The 17,005-nt window shown below is 33.6% G+C and overlaps 1 protein-coding gene across 2 annotated transcripts; it reads left to right on the top strand.

Moving 5' to 3' along the window:
• The first annotated feature begins 5,087 nt into the window (after nucleotides 1-5,087).
• Nucleotides 5,088-15,662, top strand: LOC120330899 (L-lactate dehydrogenase A chain-like). 2 transcript variants are annotated; one of them, XM_039397883.2, is made up of 8 exons: nucleotides 5,088-5,419; nucleotides 8,686-8,803; nucleotides 9,525-9,698; nucleotides 10,188-10,361; nucleotides 11,631-11,748; nucleotides 12,251-12,374; nucleotides 13,019-13,179; nucleotides 14,424-15,662. In XM_039397883.2, exons 1-8 carry the CDS (start codon nucleotides 5,276-5,278, stop codon nucleotides 14,587-14,589), a joined length of 1,179 nt encoding a protein of 392 aa, XP_039253817.2. In that variant the 5' UTR covers nucleotides 5,088-5,275; the 3' UTR covers nucleotides 14,590-15,662. The 2 variants fall into 2 exon arrangements, with proteins under 2 accessions (XP_039253817.2, XP_039253818.2); XM_039397884.2 differs by lacking the exon at nucleotides 5,088-5,419 and adding an exon at nucleotides 7,438-7,636.
• Nucleotides 15,663-17,005: the final 1,343 nt, after the last annotated feature.

Here is a 17,005-nt window from a genome sequence, read left to right as displayed (position 1 = left end):
GTTATGTTTATTTGCTTATGATAATTGACAGATATACAAGATATCCAATTTGTATTCCATTAAAGGACAGTTTGACTAATACAATCGTACACGCTTTCACTAATAATTATATAAGCCATTTTGGTGTTCCTAGTACCGTTATTACAGATAATGGACCGCAATTTACATCAACAACTTGGAAAGATTTCATGACATTCCTTGGTTCAAAACATATATTGACAGCGCCATATCGTCCTCAAGAAAATTCTTTAGTTGAGCGTCTCAATCGAACTGTTAAAGCTTCTCTTAGAGCTTGTGAACATCCATCTGACTGGTTTCCGAATTTGGGTTTTGTATTACTTGGTATTCGATCAGTTGTTAAAGAAGATTTGGGTTTCAGTCCTGCTGAGTTAGTTTACGGATCAACATTACGCCTTCCAGGACAGTTTGTGGAACCGCAACCAGACGCGACAAATACTGACCCTCATACATATGTAAATAAACTTAAGAGATTTTTCAGAAATCTCTGTTCAAATCCAACACGCAAACAGCCTTCAAGGAAAACTTATATACCAAAAGACTTGAGAAGTTGTAGCCATGTATTTATCAAAATCAGTCGATCAAGAAAAGGACTGGAAAACTTCTATGAAGGACCCTTCCAGGTCTTAAAACGTGGAAGTAAGCATTTTATCGTCGAGCGGAACTCAAAGCCGTATGAATGTTCAATTGACAACTTGAAAGTTGCACACCTACCGACTTCTGACCTATGGCATGCAGATATTGAGGATAGGAATCTTGGCGCCAAATCAAATGTACGACCGGCGAGCGATGTCACTGTTTCGCGCCCACGGACTTTCAATTTCAATATTTCAAATAATAATGATACGATATCCGATACAAGCACGAAACGATCAAATTGCGATGCAGAAATTCATTTTACAGATTCAGCACATCGACTGGGGCCGTCTCCGGAAATGTCAAATCAGCAACAATCAAATCGGCCGCGAAGGCTGAGAAAACTCCCACGCCATTTAAGCAAAGACTTTATTCTATCAGGCGAATTTCAGATGGATATCTGATGACCATATTTTACTACACAATATTTTGCTTTGTCATGCTTTGTATGAGTACGCAAGCCGTTGAGGGACCACTGAACCATTTCATGGCTGTTCTTCGTCAAGCGCAACCAAAAACACGTTCAAATACCTCAGCCAATGCGCACCCAATTCTGGTTTTTGCCGGAAAGGTGTGTTTACATTTGTTTGGAATGTTGAAGATACGAAAGAAGTCTATTGTGCATACAATGGCTTAGTTTTAAACGTAAATGACAACTGCGAAGACATTGTCAGATTACGTCATAGAGGCGTGGCCGCTATTTGGCCTCATTTACGCTTTATTTCGTTGTACCCCTGCTTTACATAGGTTATTTCATCTATCGAAGCTTGCCAAACTGCCGAATGTCCGTTCGCCGTACATTAACAAATGGATTGCTGCAACCAATACAACGACTTCTCAGCATACCACGACAAACCGTAGTACAATTCAACGAACAACAAGAAATACACCAGTTATCCGATGTCGAAATTGACGATGAATCGATGGAAAATGCTAACAACTTCTCAGGTGCGAGCACCCAAGCTCAAATTGAGTCGAAAGTTTGACTGTAACAACCTTTTAATTTATCCCCACCCTATTAAGTCAACTCGATTCCGGCGGTCGTTGCGAATTGTATATGGAGTGTATCTCGCAATGTGTCGCCTCGTTATTAATCATCTTGTATTTTATCACTTTAATCGTTTTGTATTTCATTACTTTTCTCTTATTATTATTCATTATAAAACATCAAAACACCTTAGTATAAGAATTTAAATATAACAACAAAAAAAAACATACAAATAAATTAATTGTGCAGTGTCAGTTTTCTTTTCTGTGTAATTACTTGTTATTAATCAATGCCTTGTTTTTTAGATATCATGAGTTCTTTTACTTCATACAGAATTTGATTCAGGTTCAATTTCAGGGATTCAATGGTTCAATAATCTGTCAAATTACTCATTATTCAATTTTACAGGATTTTTTCTTATTATTTTGTTTCAAATAACCTCTTAACGCCAATTTTACAATCTTGAACACCAAACCAATTTCGGTTTAATTATCAAGTACTAAATCCGACATTTGTTTCTTCTCAGGCCCTTTCTTTAAACATCAAAGTGTTTTACATTTTTTTAGGTCCTTTCTTTCAAGTATTGTCGCCATTTTGTTTACTATTTCGTTACAATTCCATTTTAAAATGTTAAGCATTTCTAAGCAACATAGAGAGAGACCCTTTGAATTTTTTTTCTCGTATTTTGTTTTCTCTCGTAAACGGCGTATATTCTCTTGTATACCTTAACCATTACTCATTATATCGTACTAATATCTTTTATTAATTCGTGTTATTTTGTTTTCTTTCACTTCATCTCTCGGCGGCCGGACTCCAAAATTTAAAAAATTATCAAGTTAATTTTTTTTACTGTCGAGGGGGAATTGTGTAGCGAATGTGCATTGTGTAACTATGAATTATAATGTATTTAACCCTTTCATTTTAATAGTGTGTTCCATTTCCCACAATAGGTCATTTTATTGTAGCAACACCGATTACTGATTACATGTACTGCCTTTCTCGTATCGACCAATTTGATGACGTATCGTCCCGGCTTGCCGAGATGGCTGCATAATATTGTGTTTAGATCCACTTCTGTTTTTACTGCGTTAAGTGTGATGTGTTTTGATTCACTCCTGATTTACTGTGTTAAGAGTTAAGTGTGTCTCAGTTTTATCTGTTTTCGGAATTTGGATTGTGCATCTTCCTATAATATACAACAACGATTAGCATCAACACTGTGTGCTTATTATCGTCTGAAGGAGTCCAGATTGGAGTCACATTCCATAACGCGTGTCAAAACAATAACGCGGGAATCGAACTTAAACATATAGGGTGGAAGTCTATATCCCATCAACATCTCATCTATTTCTCCCTATAGTAGCAACAATGGAAATAAATTGAACAAACAAAAAACATTGTCCCTACTCCCTACTATTTGAGCATTGAAGTTCTATTGAATTGTACTATCTATAACCTAAATTGCTGTGCTTTTGTTGTTGTCTAATTACGCATGATAATGAAATTAGAATGGTGTGCTAGTTATTAATTCAGTCCATTGTTCTATATTGAATCCGGGTGAAGTATCCTGTGGAGTTATTGAAATTGTCAGCTGGTCTATGGTGACTAAAGAAGAGGACAGTTTCCTGATAGTTCATTCAATCCAAATAATCATCAGCTCTCCCTTTCAGTGTTGAATTGACCTTAAAGAAATAATCTTCAAACAGTAACATGTTCAAAGCAGAGAAAATTGCTAATATGATGATAATATATATTGTTTAAGTTTGGAACAAAATTCTGAGTTCGATTTTGAATTTTTGATGTCATCGGGTAGGGAATTCCAAGCTTTTGGTCCACATACTGCGATTGATTCTTGTGAAATACTTTTACTGACAAATGGAATAAAAAAATTATCTTTATTTCTGCTGTTTGAATTTGGGTTTGCTTGGAACAGACGGAAGCTCTTCAATGTGACAAGAGAACATCATAGTACATAGTTCGAATTTAGCTAAATCCACAACTCGTAGTAGCCTATGCTTTTTAAATAAGTCAATATGGACCGCGTCTGAAGCATAAGCATCGTTTTATAGTTTTTGATGCTATTAACATACACGGCTATATTATTTGCCGTACTGATACTGATGTGCAACATTTGTGTCCATATTTGTGAGCCATTCATTGCTCTTGTATTTAATTCAATAATGCATTTGTTTATTTCATAAACTAAATTTACTGAAATGTGCGGACCCCAGCAATTTTGAAGTTTTGTGAATGGACCTTCAGTGAAAATAGTTGAGTAGCCCTGATCTAGTCCCATTGCGATATCCCAGTGTGGTAAAATCTTTATCGACATTCGATTCCATCACAGTGGTTAATTATGTTGGGTATATAATGTTATGTAATTTGTCATTTTTTAAAAGATCGCATTTTGAGTATGAAAATCTAGTTGAAATTGGGATCATTTTCAAGTCCTTTAGCCAAGGAAATTGATAAATTTTCTCGAAATAATGAGCGTATCATAAGTTCATGTTTATTTATACGTCGTCATAGAATTTAAACAAATCACATGGTTGAGCTGGAAGACGGGAGTTTTTTGCAACCTGTTGTTCACCTTTTCTTTTTGTTCTGAGAGATATATACAGTCAAAGACGCCTTTCATGTCATGATTTAATTTTTTTTCCGCACATCCGCCTGTCCACCCCTATTTTATACTCTTTGTGGTTTCGTACCCCGCTCACTATTCCACATCTACGCCATTCTGTGGCTGGTTCTATGCGATGCGTTTGCCCTGTTGCTTTTATTTGAACGTTTAGTTCACGCTGTTGTTGACGATACCAGGATGCGATTGTATTTATTATTCAATTTTTGAATAGACTGGCCCAGCTACGTGATTTGTTACATAGGTAAAACTAGGTATAAATAGTTAGTTCTCATGTTTCTAGTTTCCAAAAATTGGCGATTCACATAACGCATGATATGATATGAAAACTTCAATTTTTGGATGATTCCTGATAAATAGTAGGTGCAACTTGAAACAAATATGATTAAGGTGTCATACGGTCGAGTCGTCTCATCGTCTTTTTCCCCGACACAAATATTAAAAGTCTTATATTAAAATGATTAATTTAACTAAAATTACATTTTTAGTTGGACATTTATTGGCTAGTTTTTGCAAACTAAATGTTTTTGCTAGTGCGGACTCTTTTCACTACTGGGAATCACCTATTCCGTCCTACTTTATGTGCTGCAAGTCACGTATTTGGCGACCAGTGTGGTGTACGTGATTGCCGGCTCGTTCCAGCTGCTCAGAAATCCGCCAGCTTTCCATTTACACAACATTCGCTTCGGGGGTCATGGGGTACAGTAACTGAGTAATGGAGAAAATATTATTGGGACCTAGTCTAGAATTATAAGCCGTTGAATAGGTACGGTAATGCCGTTTACGAAACCAACTAATTGATTTTTATAAAAAATATAAAATTTTCAGATAAAAAAAACACAGAAATAATAGCTGAATAATAGAGTTAATGCTACACTTAGTATTGCAGTACCTGTCTGCTTGTAGTTTTCTGGAATTAACTTAGCCACGGTACCAGTACTACTGAGTAACAACAGAACAAGTGCAATTTATTGCATTTCAATCAACATCCGAACATGGCTGCTGGTGTACCCGATATTATCAAATCTCAGCTTTTTACTGAGATTTGTCCTGACAATGCAAAGTCTGGACCAACTAAAATAACTATTGTTGGAGTTGGAATGGTGGGAATGGCTTGTGGAATGACAGTTTTGATGAAGGTATATTTTAGTTGTCTTTTATTCCAGAAATCAGTGATTGTAAATATTCAAGTTTGTGATCGAATAGTGTGATTTAGTGAAATATTTTTAGTTGCCAAAACATTCCCACATGTACTTGAATATTTATACTTAAATTTTAGAATCTCGTTAAAAATAATTAAGAATCAATCTGCGTGTATAAATATATAATCAACGCTGTTTGATTGAATAATTGTTCGGGGCTCCCGAAGTATGCGAACCAAGATGGCGGACATCGGAATGTAATATGTGTACTAGGTTAGGGTTAGGCCATAATGTTAAGTATAAATACTACGGAAGGCTCTTGGCTAGTCTTCGAACTGATAATAGGACTAAAATAAGGAAAATTGGAAAAAAATTATCGCCTAACCCTAACCTGTTACCCGTGTTACGTTCCGATGTCCGCCATCTTGGTTCGCATACTTCGGGAGCACCAATTGTTCAATGGCAAAACACTCATTGGTATAACTTGAATTTATTAAATCAGTATCATGGGTGTGTAGTGAAAAATATACTGTAATTGTGATCTTCCAATTGCTTGGAAGTCTATAGAAAATCGGTTTTCAAGCAAGAGTATCATATTCCAGTATTCATTCGAAAATGCATTCTTTTTTACTAAAGTTTTCAGTAAATCGCCTTGTATGTTATGAATCTATTACAGTAGGTTCATCGAAGTTGTTTGATTATGTTTAGTAGATTAAGAATAGCTGAATTAGTAAATATTTTTTTTTAGTTTTTATAGTTTTAGTTGAAATACAATGAAATAAATCAACACTGCAACAACTTAACCTTTTTCATTCCCTGAAAATTACTGTAGTTAAAATTACTGTACCAAATGTCCAAATTCTTCATCATTTTCAGAAATACAACATCAATTCACTTATCTTTATTTTATAATCCGCTGAATTCGACATCTCCATGATTTTAGTTTTAACTCAACCCTAACCGAGGAACTGAATTCTATGAGAATTATTTTATGACTTTAAGTATACCAAAGTGGCACCACAATTACTGCCACTTTAGTATGCGATTGAGATCATGTTAAGCAAATTAGATCACATACAAAGTGGTAGTTTTTTGAGATCTAATACCAAAGACGCATCGAATAAAATTTACTAATTTACCTTTTGAAAAATGCAGATTTACTGTGAATTAGTCATATACAGTGAAAAAAATTCATACAATTTTAAGATTGGCATTTATTATAAATAAAGAATGAAAAATTTATTGTTTTGTTATATTCCTTAGTTGACAACTAGTGGAGTTTACTGAATAGCAATTTTATGAATAGAGATTGTCTTAAATACTCAAATATTGAATTTGCTATCAACATCCGTGTTTCTTGTCTATATAAAAGGACTGAATTAATTTATATATATATATATATCAATATTGAATAGGTTCTTATATAGTGCTTTTTATTACCTTAATATAATCATGGCTTTTGCTGGAGAGTTCGATATCAAATCCCAGCTATTTACTCAAATTACTCCTGATGAATCGAAGGGTGGTCCTTCGATCGAATTCGACATCTCCATGATTTTAGTTTTAACTCAACCCTAACCGAGGAACTGAATTCTATGAGAATTATTTTATGACTTTAAGTATACCAAAGTGGCACCACAATTACTGCCACTTTAGTATGCGATTGAGATCATGTTAAGCAAATTAGATCACATACAAAGTGGTAGTTTTTTGAGATCTAATACCAAAGACGCATCGAATAAAATTTACTAATTTACCTTTTGAAAAATGCAGATTTACTGTGAATTAGTCATATACAGTGAAAAAAATTCATACAATTTTAAGATTGGCATTTATTATAAATAAAGAATGAAAAATTTATTGTTTTGTTATATTCCTTAGTTGACAACTAGTGGAGTTTACTGAATAGCAATTTTATGAATAGAGATTGTCTCAAATACTCAAATATTGAATTTGCTATCAACATCCGTGTTTCTTGTCTATATAAAAGGACTGAATTAATTTATATATATATATATATCAATATTGAATAGGTTCTTATATAGTGCTATTTATTACCTTAATATAATCATGGCTTTTGCTGGTGAGTTCGATATCAAATCCCAGCTATTTACTCAAATTACTCCTGATGAATCGAAGGGTGGTCCTTCAAAAGTTACAGTAGTTGGTGTTGGGATGGTAGGAATGGCTTGTGGGATGAGTGTCTTAATGAAGGTATAAAGTTTTTGTTAATTTGAAGCATGGCGGCTGGTTTTGTTCTCATTATCAAGGCATGCATAGGGAATGTGATTGTCATTATTTTGTATTATCTGTGTTTGTACATGATCTATATAATTAGAAATTCACAAGGAATTTAAGGCTAATAGCATCAATGTATTATTCATCAGTAATAGTAATTGGTGATATAACGTTTTTCGTCTTGTCAGAGCATAAGCTATTCATATTCTGCTGATTCCACGTTTTAATATGGAGGATTTGAACCATGAAAATATTTTGGTTTGCTTTACAGATGCTCCTTGCATGCGTCAATGTCGTTGTACCATTTATATTGCTTTGTTTTTAACTTGTTTGGTGTCATGGCATAGCTTTATTTTGTATATTTTTTGTTTTTTCTACTGTGACTTGAAATTAATTTCAAGAGCTTTATCTATCAATTTGCCTTTTTATCTCATAAGATATCAATGCGTCCGATAACATCAACATACTTATTGACTGCGGTCATTTTCTACACTATTATTCTGTCTACAGAAATTTGCTTCTTTCTTTTTATGTCAAATAAAAATAATTTGAGTTGTTATTCCGAACGTTTGTTCAAAATTGTCAGGAATTTCTCCTGTTGTTATGGCAATATGACAGCATGACTGGCATCTGTGTCCATGTTGAGTAAAATTTACACACATTCTGCCAAGCCCAGCTTAATTACCTGTATACCTTTTTAATAATTTAGAATATATATCCCTTGCTGCTAAACTCATATTATAACTTAAATCTGCATTATGATTTGTAAAATGATAGGTATATCTTTATGAACACTTAACTCATTTTTACTTGAGCTATTCTTTTGAAGAAATTTTCAACTCATTGCATTCACTGTGACCTGTCAATGTTGCCTTTTGTCATATATCTATGTTAATACAATTTTTTTTTACTTTTCTTTGGTGAGATTTATTGTGATAGAAGCCATAAATGTATTCTCTACAAAGCTGATTTTACAAATTTATCCTGAAAAGTTCGTTATGATTTTCCTAATTTCTTGTTTTCAGGGACTCTGTACAGACCTTGTTCTTGTTGATGTTGTTCAGGACAAACTTCAAGGTGAAATAATGGATTTACAACACGGAAGTTTGTTTTTGGAGAATATCAAAATTTATGGAGATAAAGGTCAGTAGATTTATTTACGATCTTACTTTAGAAGAAAATTAGATTTCTCATTAAATGTTGAGATTTTGTATGCATTTTAAATATTCAATGCAATAAAAAAAATTACCTACTCACATTTTCAAGTACTACATGATTACAGTGTCACAAAAGTAGTGATGTGTAGTCGATTAAATTTATATCTTGACTCTGGGTTGACAAAAATGTTGACTCTAGCTTCCATGCTAGGTTCAGGGAAATTTTATATCGGAAATCGGCTCCAAAGTCCAAGAAAATTATATTTTACAAATAAGCTTTGGCGTATACCACTTCTTGAATAGTCTGTTGAGAATGTTCAGTCAGTTTGTTGCTTTTCGAGTTCTTGTTGAAAATTCTGACTTCCGCTAATGCTAACAAGTATGGAATGACAACTCAGACTATAATATTAATAGAAACATACAAAAATCTGAATCAGCTGCCCTGGACAAAATTGTAGCAAGTTTTGATGCAACAGATTAAATTTTTTGTCAAAGAATCTACTAAAAAATTTTTAGAATAATAAATTATTCAAATATGGCTGGGTTAGCCTACGATGTCGATTTTCTCTTTTCTAAAGTTTTTCAAACACTTGCCAATCATGAAATTGGGATTTAAATTTACAGAGATCTATTTGGTTTGGCTCTTGAATTTGCTTTGAGAAAGCTTGCATAAAAATAATAATAAACAAACCAGTTTTCTTTTTCAGATTACTCAGTTTCAGCAGATAGTCAAATTGTAATAATAACTGCCGGTGCTCGTCAACAACCTGGTGAATCGAGACTTAGCCTTGTTCAAAGAAATGTCAATATTTTCAAACACATCATACCACAAGTTGCAAAATATAGTCCAAATGCAATTTTGGTTGTTGTCTCAAATCCAGGTACATTATGAACACTAAGTTATTATTTGAAGCATTTTGACATACTGTTGAAAGCGTTTATATGAAATTCTCATTTATAGTTTTGATTCTCATTTTATGCCTTTGCAGTTGGTACATTGTGCTAGTCAATTTTTATTAGTTATGGGATAGAAAATGTTAATGGTTATTCCTGGGGTGGTCAAATAATCTAGAATTTGTGCTGACCATGAAGTTTATTGAAAAACTACCTATTTAAGAAAGTATTCAGTGTTGTGAAATAACTAAATTAGCATTGTTTAAATAAATTTGACTTGATTTATATCAGATTTTTCTGTGTTTTGTCCGATACTTTCAATTTAATATGTCAATTGTTCCAAACAATTTAACTTTAAAGTCAACAATGGCAATAAATTTTTGGTGCAAAGTATCTACTTAACCATATACCTTGTTTCAAAGAAATGGTATTACTTATTACTTTAACAATTACTGTAATACTTTCTTGTTTTACAGTTGACCTAATGACATATGTTGCCTGGAAGTTATCAGATTTTCCTCGCAATCGTGTGATTGGTTCTGGTACTAATCTCGATTCTGCAAGATTTCGTCATCTTATCGCGGAGAAATTGAACTTGTCTCCTGTCAGTGTTCATGGTTGGATTATTGGTGAACATGGAGATTCAAGCGGTAAATGATTTTAAATAAAAAATTAATTAAGATTAATTTGATTAAAATAAAATGAATTTAAATTTTTTTATATTATGTAATTCCATGCCTCTTGCTCTGAACAAGGCTTTACACTGGGGGTGGGCAAGGTTTTTGGACCGACGGCCATTACATTCGTGAACCATATTTACAGTGTTACAAAAGCAAAAGTGGAAAACAATAAGCCGCATGCCAAAACTAAATTTAATTGTAATCTCAAAAAATTCCTCGAGCTCTTTTTCAGATAAAACATCAAAATTTGGTTTTAGTTTGGTTGTGGCAGCATCATGCGGGCCAGATTGGATTATCCAACGTGTCGGATTTGGCCCGTGGGTCGTAGTTTGCCCATGTCAGCTCTACACAATCAGTCACCCTTAGGTAAAAAGTTCATTATAGTTCGGAATGAAGGCCTTTGATTCGCATTGATTACCCAATTTATTACACGCCGAGTAAGGTGGTGGGAAATGGAATTTGTCCTCAAATCTTAAGTAATGAGATACTTACTCACAAAAATGTGTATTTCAGGTTTTCTTTTTCGTCTTTAAATAACATTCTTTATTAAGATGTATAATACCATATTATGTTAATGAGAAGTGTTTTGGTATTTACAAACTATTCTTATATTACATTTTATAATCTTTCTTAATTATTGTAACATATGCTGAATAATAAACAAATTGGCCATAACCTTTCATAGAAGAAGCATTACAGGTGTATTATTGCACTTCCTGGTATAGTATTACTTGAATGGTTGAGTCATGGCTTCCTTCCTGATTTGAAAATTGAATACACTTGGTGTATACTGTATTGTATTTCATTCTCTTTCATATCGGGGGATGTCAAAAAAATATAAATAATTTTTTGCTAAAATAGTTAAAAAATTAACAAACTATTCGACTTCATTTTAATGCAACAACTTAAATTGAAAATTGAAATATTATCAAAATTATTTGAAAGCTCGATTCAGTTCTAGACAATAGATTACACTGCATTAATATTCAGTATGTAAACCTCTCGTCAATTATATAAACTAACTCAAATGAAATGTCATACTGAATAACAGTGTCCTGCAACCTCTGTAGCTAAAACTATGATTGAAATGCTGGTCATTATTTCACGAAATTGTAGTGTATGTGAAATATTACATTTAATATATACCGGGTCAGTTATACAGAGCATTATCGTTTGCATTAATTGTTAGAATGAAACTTATAAAGGAATACATCACTTACTCATTATGTTTTTGTTCAGTTCCGATGTGGAGCGGAGTGAATGTCAGTGGAAAATGTCTTAGCACAATTCACCCTAGAATTGGATATCATGATGGACCAGAGGGTTGGGATACATTACACAAACAAGTTGTTGATGGGTAAGAATTTGAACAATAATATACATGTTGTTAATTTATTAAAATAAGGTTGTTGACTTCAAGATGAATTTTTTTATGTTTATAATTATGGCAGAAATGATGTTAAATAATATTTTGAAATGTCGTTCTGGATAGAATGTAATGTAAGTAATTGCAGTGTTTTTGAATAATTGTTTCCTAACCACCTTTCCTCTACGTATACATTATGATTTTTGAAATATTCATGATAATATTGTGTCCTGTAGGATAATTTATGATTGATTTTAGTCAGCATTACCTTATTACAAGAAGCAACTTATTCCATACTTGAAATGCCAAAACCAGTTGCCACATCTGCTCAAATTTTGTGGTCATATTTACACTCAGTGTACAGTTTATTTATAAATATGACCGCTTCATGAAGCTTGTTCTAGTTAGTCTATATGGTGTACTTATACTGATCCAATATACAAATAAATGTTCGTGTTATGCTGTTTGTAACTATTAATTTGTTTGATTTCAGTGCATATGATGTTATTCGATTAAAAGGGTACACAAACTGGGCCATTGGTTTAAGTTGTGCTGAACTGCTGGCTTCCATTCTACATCACAGACACAGAATTCATCCAGTTACCTGCTTTGTAAAGGTATAGCATATAATGTCAATGATAGTGTGTCATACTATATAACTTTGGCAAACAATTCAATATTAATTAACCATATCTGAATATCACACCTGCAATTTAATTAAAATCTCACTTAGGTTAAATTGAGTAAAATTCCGTAATGATTTGCTTATGATTCTAGAATTAATAAACCTCTATCTGAAAATCATGTACATTTGAATATCTTGTGAATCAAACATCATTAAATCGTTCTTCATTTGTCACAATTATCAACATCTCACATTTCGGAATGCTTATTCTAGAATGGCCCAAAACCAAGTATTGTACTATTTCAAATCCATTCTAAAATAATTTTTAATGTAGAGTATATTCTAACTAGTATGTAAATAACTTATTTCGTATAGACTGGGGGAGTACTACACCCGTAATATGGTCATCAAAGTCAGCTCCCCCAGATAAACAGCAATTTTATTAGTTTTAGAATTTCACTAATCCTCAAAATTAAATAACGGTCGTTTGGGCCATACTTTCTGATTCCAATGATAATTTTCTAAGTGAATCTATTCCAAATGATTCCTCAAATCAAGAATTTTTAATATCTAATATGGATTTTCTTCACCTGTTTTTCTCTTGCGTTCCCAGTTTAATTAATAATTCATATTCAGGGTCATTATGGTATCACAGACGATGTTTGCTTATCGCTGCCATGTGTGTTGAATCGAAGCGGTGTCGGTTCCATTGTGAATGTCGATTTGACAGATGAAGAACAGGCCATGGTAAAGAAAAGTGCCATGACTATTGCAGATGTACAAAAAGGACTTAAATGGTAAAATTCACCAGTTTTTTTATGTACGTAGTGCATTGTGTTTTGCAGTTTTTATATTATTTTATTAGTGCATTCGTCAACAATAATTTTTATTAGGGATGTCTTAAAATTAGTTCCCACAGAGTTGGTATTTAATAAACAAAAATTGTTTTATATATACCATATTTGAATTTCAATTAATTAAATATATATTGGGATGCCACGACAATTTAATGAATGTAATACTAAAGCATTCGAAAATGTCAAATCATTCTGATATAGACATCCCTAATGTCACCTTTTACTGTAACGAGTTGTTTTGTTGCTCTGTCACCCAATTCTTTGCTTTTTGCCATAAATCTCAAATAATTGCTATTTTTAAAATGTTAATATATCACTGTTCTGCAGAAGCGAGGTTTTTAGCCACTTGACTGTTCCATTGATAGACACCCCTAAAATATTTTTAAGATTTATTGTATTTGGAACATTTTTATTTTTGAAAGGATTAAATAAAATGTCTTAATAATGGGAGAAGAACCACTGTAGTCAAATAGAATTCATAGATTTTTTCCAAATACTTCCTAAAAAAAATTTCATTTGTCTTTTACACAACAATTGGCTGATTGATTGACCTCTGAGATAGGGTACACTAATATATTATTTGAAAAAAACTCACACAGTAGCTTTGCAAGTATTGCTATAGTCTACTTGCACATGGATTGACTTTTTTATGTCTATTCAATCTATTGAGGTATGGTTTCCTGAAATAAACCTGCCTGTGTATGTGTGTGTAGGGCGTAAGCTGACAAATCTTCCGCGATGGAGGTTATCTTATATTAGGAAAGAAATCCTTGTGCAAAATATTGGATATTGATAGTTGCAGCCAGAAAAGTTTTCTTTGTGCTGTACCCTCAAAACACAGTATCTGACTTTGGACAACATATTAGTGCTACCGCTCAAATCTTTGCTATTATATTTATGTTTTGTGTCGAATATTTTCACGTAATATATGTTTTTGCTGTATATATATATATTGTTTTGCACTTTTTTCCTGTAATTTTTGAGAGTATGAGTTCTAATTAAATTTCGCGTCTAAATGCAATTGTGTATTCGACTTATATATTGGAGGGCAGTTGTGAAAAATAAGTAACATAGCCTGAAATTATCTTGAGAATTTCTGTTAAATGATAAATCGCCTGTATCATCAAACCCAAAATTTACCCAAATTGCGTTTCACTAATCAAAATTTTTGCCTCTTTCTCCAGGGGTGATCGAAAACTGGAGATAATTGGCGCACGAATTGTGGCTGATCTACCATCACCTGTCGTGAAATTCATTCAATATTCTACCCATATCTTGTCCGCTGTATGCTTAATTCATGTCGCTGCACAGGTAACATTCTGCATTGTATCCCGTAAATCTATTATATAAGAAGCGTGCTATGTTGTGGTTTATTTATGCTGTGAAGGAAATGTTTGAAAATCACAAGTTTTAAATGTTGTTTGCGCTCTTATGCTTTTCTTATGTATACCTCTGTATATAAGACGCCATGCACAACCATACCGGCACACCCATACCCGGTTAAAGTGTCCTTGTCAATCAAGTTCAATATTAATCTATCGGTTTTATATTCAATATTAGTCTTGGAAAAAATTATTTTCCTTCCTAAATTATTATTTCTCAAATGTTTTCAAGAAAATTGAATTTAATAGTGCAGAAATTTGCTTTTTCATCTGTTGGCATGTACGATATTTTTTCTTTTGCTTCAAATGATCTGTAAATAAATTAGTATTAAAATATAAAATCAGATTTTTTGATAAATTTTCATTGGTGCAGTTTTTTCTATGCACAACTGTAACCTGTGTCCTTTCTCTGGCTACTTGACATAAAATGTTAGGATGATATGCTCGATACTCGTCAACATGTCAAATAGTTACACAAATACATATAATATGAATACAGTAAAACATTAATTTGATAATTGATCTTTATCAGTGGCTTTCAAAACTTATCAGTCTGTGACTGAAAAAATACTGGGAAACTGTTAATACGACACAACTTTTTACAAATTTTATTGCAACCTGGCCCAAACCTAATCCTAAACAATTGGCCCAAATTTTCCTATGCTAGTTTAGAGGAGGCAGTGCTTGAAAACATTGGCACTAGTGCCCACAGAACGCAGTTCGGAAACCACTGATCTCTCTCTATTCATAGTATGTAGATGTCCTAAATAGAATACACAGAATTTTAAGTTTATTATTCGTCAACCAATCAGAAGTCCATTCTGTAATTTTTCTCATAATTACGTTTTCTCTGTAGCTTAACTACATATCTTTACTTGAATTTTATCCCAAGGATGCTGTTGCATGTATTCTGAAAATAAAACTGGGGAAGAATCAATGAAATATGTATTTTTGTTTTGCTTAAGCTTGCCAATCATGCTGTAATATGTCTTTTAATTTCAAAAATTAAACTTGTGATGTGATTAAATGATACACAAGATATTTTTATGCACCTTCTGATCGTTTGGCGATAGCGAGATGATAAAGAGATTGGAATATACTTGGAAGAGATTTAGGTGACATTTTATATTACAGCATACGAGATTATTATCAATTACATTTTCAATGAGATAAATAGTCAGTAGAGTATGACTTTGTCAAGTTGTTCAATAATCAAGATTCATGTTGCACCTCGTGTTCCTTGGAAAACGCGTTTCTATGTGTCAAATCATTGATATTGACCAGATGTTTAATATCAATACTTATGCTCTGTTCCACGGTCTTGAAAAAGCGAAGGAGGGTAGAATTTACATATTTGTTCCGGAGGAAAGGAAAGACGTCTCAATCGCATGGCGTTTCACGGCCTTTCGTCTCGTCGGTTATGAGTTTAGTCAGGAAATCTGTTGTTTTGTTTTCAGGTAAATGGGGTTCAGACAGTGTCAAACGGGCGTTTTTACCACAATTGAGTTGACCTTTTTGTATAAAGGAGACCGGTGCCGGATTTTGACATACGGTAAATAGCAGAAGTCGCTGCCATATGGCGGTACCCGTAGTAACTGCCGGTCGGTTACGGTCGGGATTCCAAGCAGGGGTGTGTCAAACTTTCCTGCTGGCCGGGACGAGTTTCCGATAATAGGATATAGATTTACATATTTATCCCGGGGAGAAGAAGGCCGATAAGACGAATCAATCATAGGGCGAACCACGGCCTTTCGTCCGCTTACCAGGTCCGGGTATGGAATTATTTGGCCAGTTATTTGTTTTCGGAAGCATGGACCTGATGGTGAAGGAAGCCGTAACAGACCAGCGGTTACGTGAACCACCCCACGGCGGCGGGGAGTCCAGCAATCTTCTTGCACATAATCATCCCCTCGTGAGATTCGAACCTGCGGACCCACGCAAGGTAATCAGAGATGCGGTGGCGAGCGTATTCCTAACGCTTAGCACGATGAAAGATGCGCCACGCCGCCGATAAGGATGCCCCTTATACCAGCGTTTCCCAACGTATGGTAATTTTCAAAAACTCTAATCTTGTACGCATGTATGCACCTCTGTGTACCGTTATTCAGCTATTGGACCTGACATAATTTATGACATAACAATGCAAAGGATCTGTTCATTTCTCGCAACGCCTGTCTTTTTTGGAAGTGCATCTGCAGACTATTTTAGGGGTTATACGAGAACTAGATGCTACTTTCCTTTTTATTAGTTTCTGGCTTACAATGCCGTTGTGAAAACAAAATCTTTCAGACTTGAAATAAAAATCTAGAAATCTGATATAACAATGGGGCAGTGTAAAAGTGGCTTAATGTGGTTGGAAGCTGATCGAAAATTTTAACACTATC

This window comes from Styela clava, chromosome 6 (assembly GCF_964204865.1).
Source record: "Styela clava chromosome 6, kaStyClav1.hap1.2, whole genome shotgun sequence".
NCBI classification, from domain to species: domain Eukaryota; kingdom Metazoa; phylum Chordata; class Ascidiacea; order Stolidobranchia; family Styelidae; genus Styela; species Styela clava.
Note: the sequence above shows the minus strand (reverse complement) of the source record. Positions and strands in the feature narration are given on the sequence as shown.

Excerpts from the sequence above, each read along its gene's own strand:
- LOC120330899 (XM_039397883.2), top strand. The coding sequence starts at position 5,276 with ATGGCTGCTGGTGTACCCGATATTATCAAATCTCAGCTTTTTACTGAG. Across the intron at positions 8,804-9,524 it reads CAAAATTTATGGAGATAAAG|ATTACTCAGTTTCAGCAGAT; the intron begins GTCAGTAGATTT and ends TTTCTTTTTCAG. Across the intron at positions 9,699-10,187 it reads GGTTGTTGTCTCAAATCCAG|TTGACCTAATGACATATGTT; the intron begins GTACATTATGAA and ends CTTGTTTTACAG.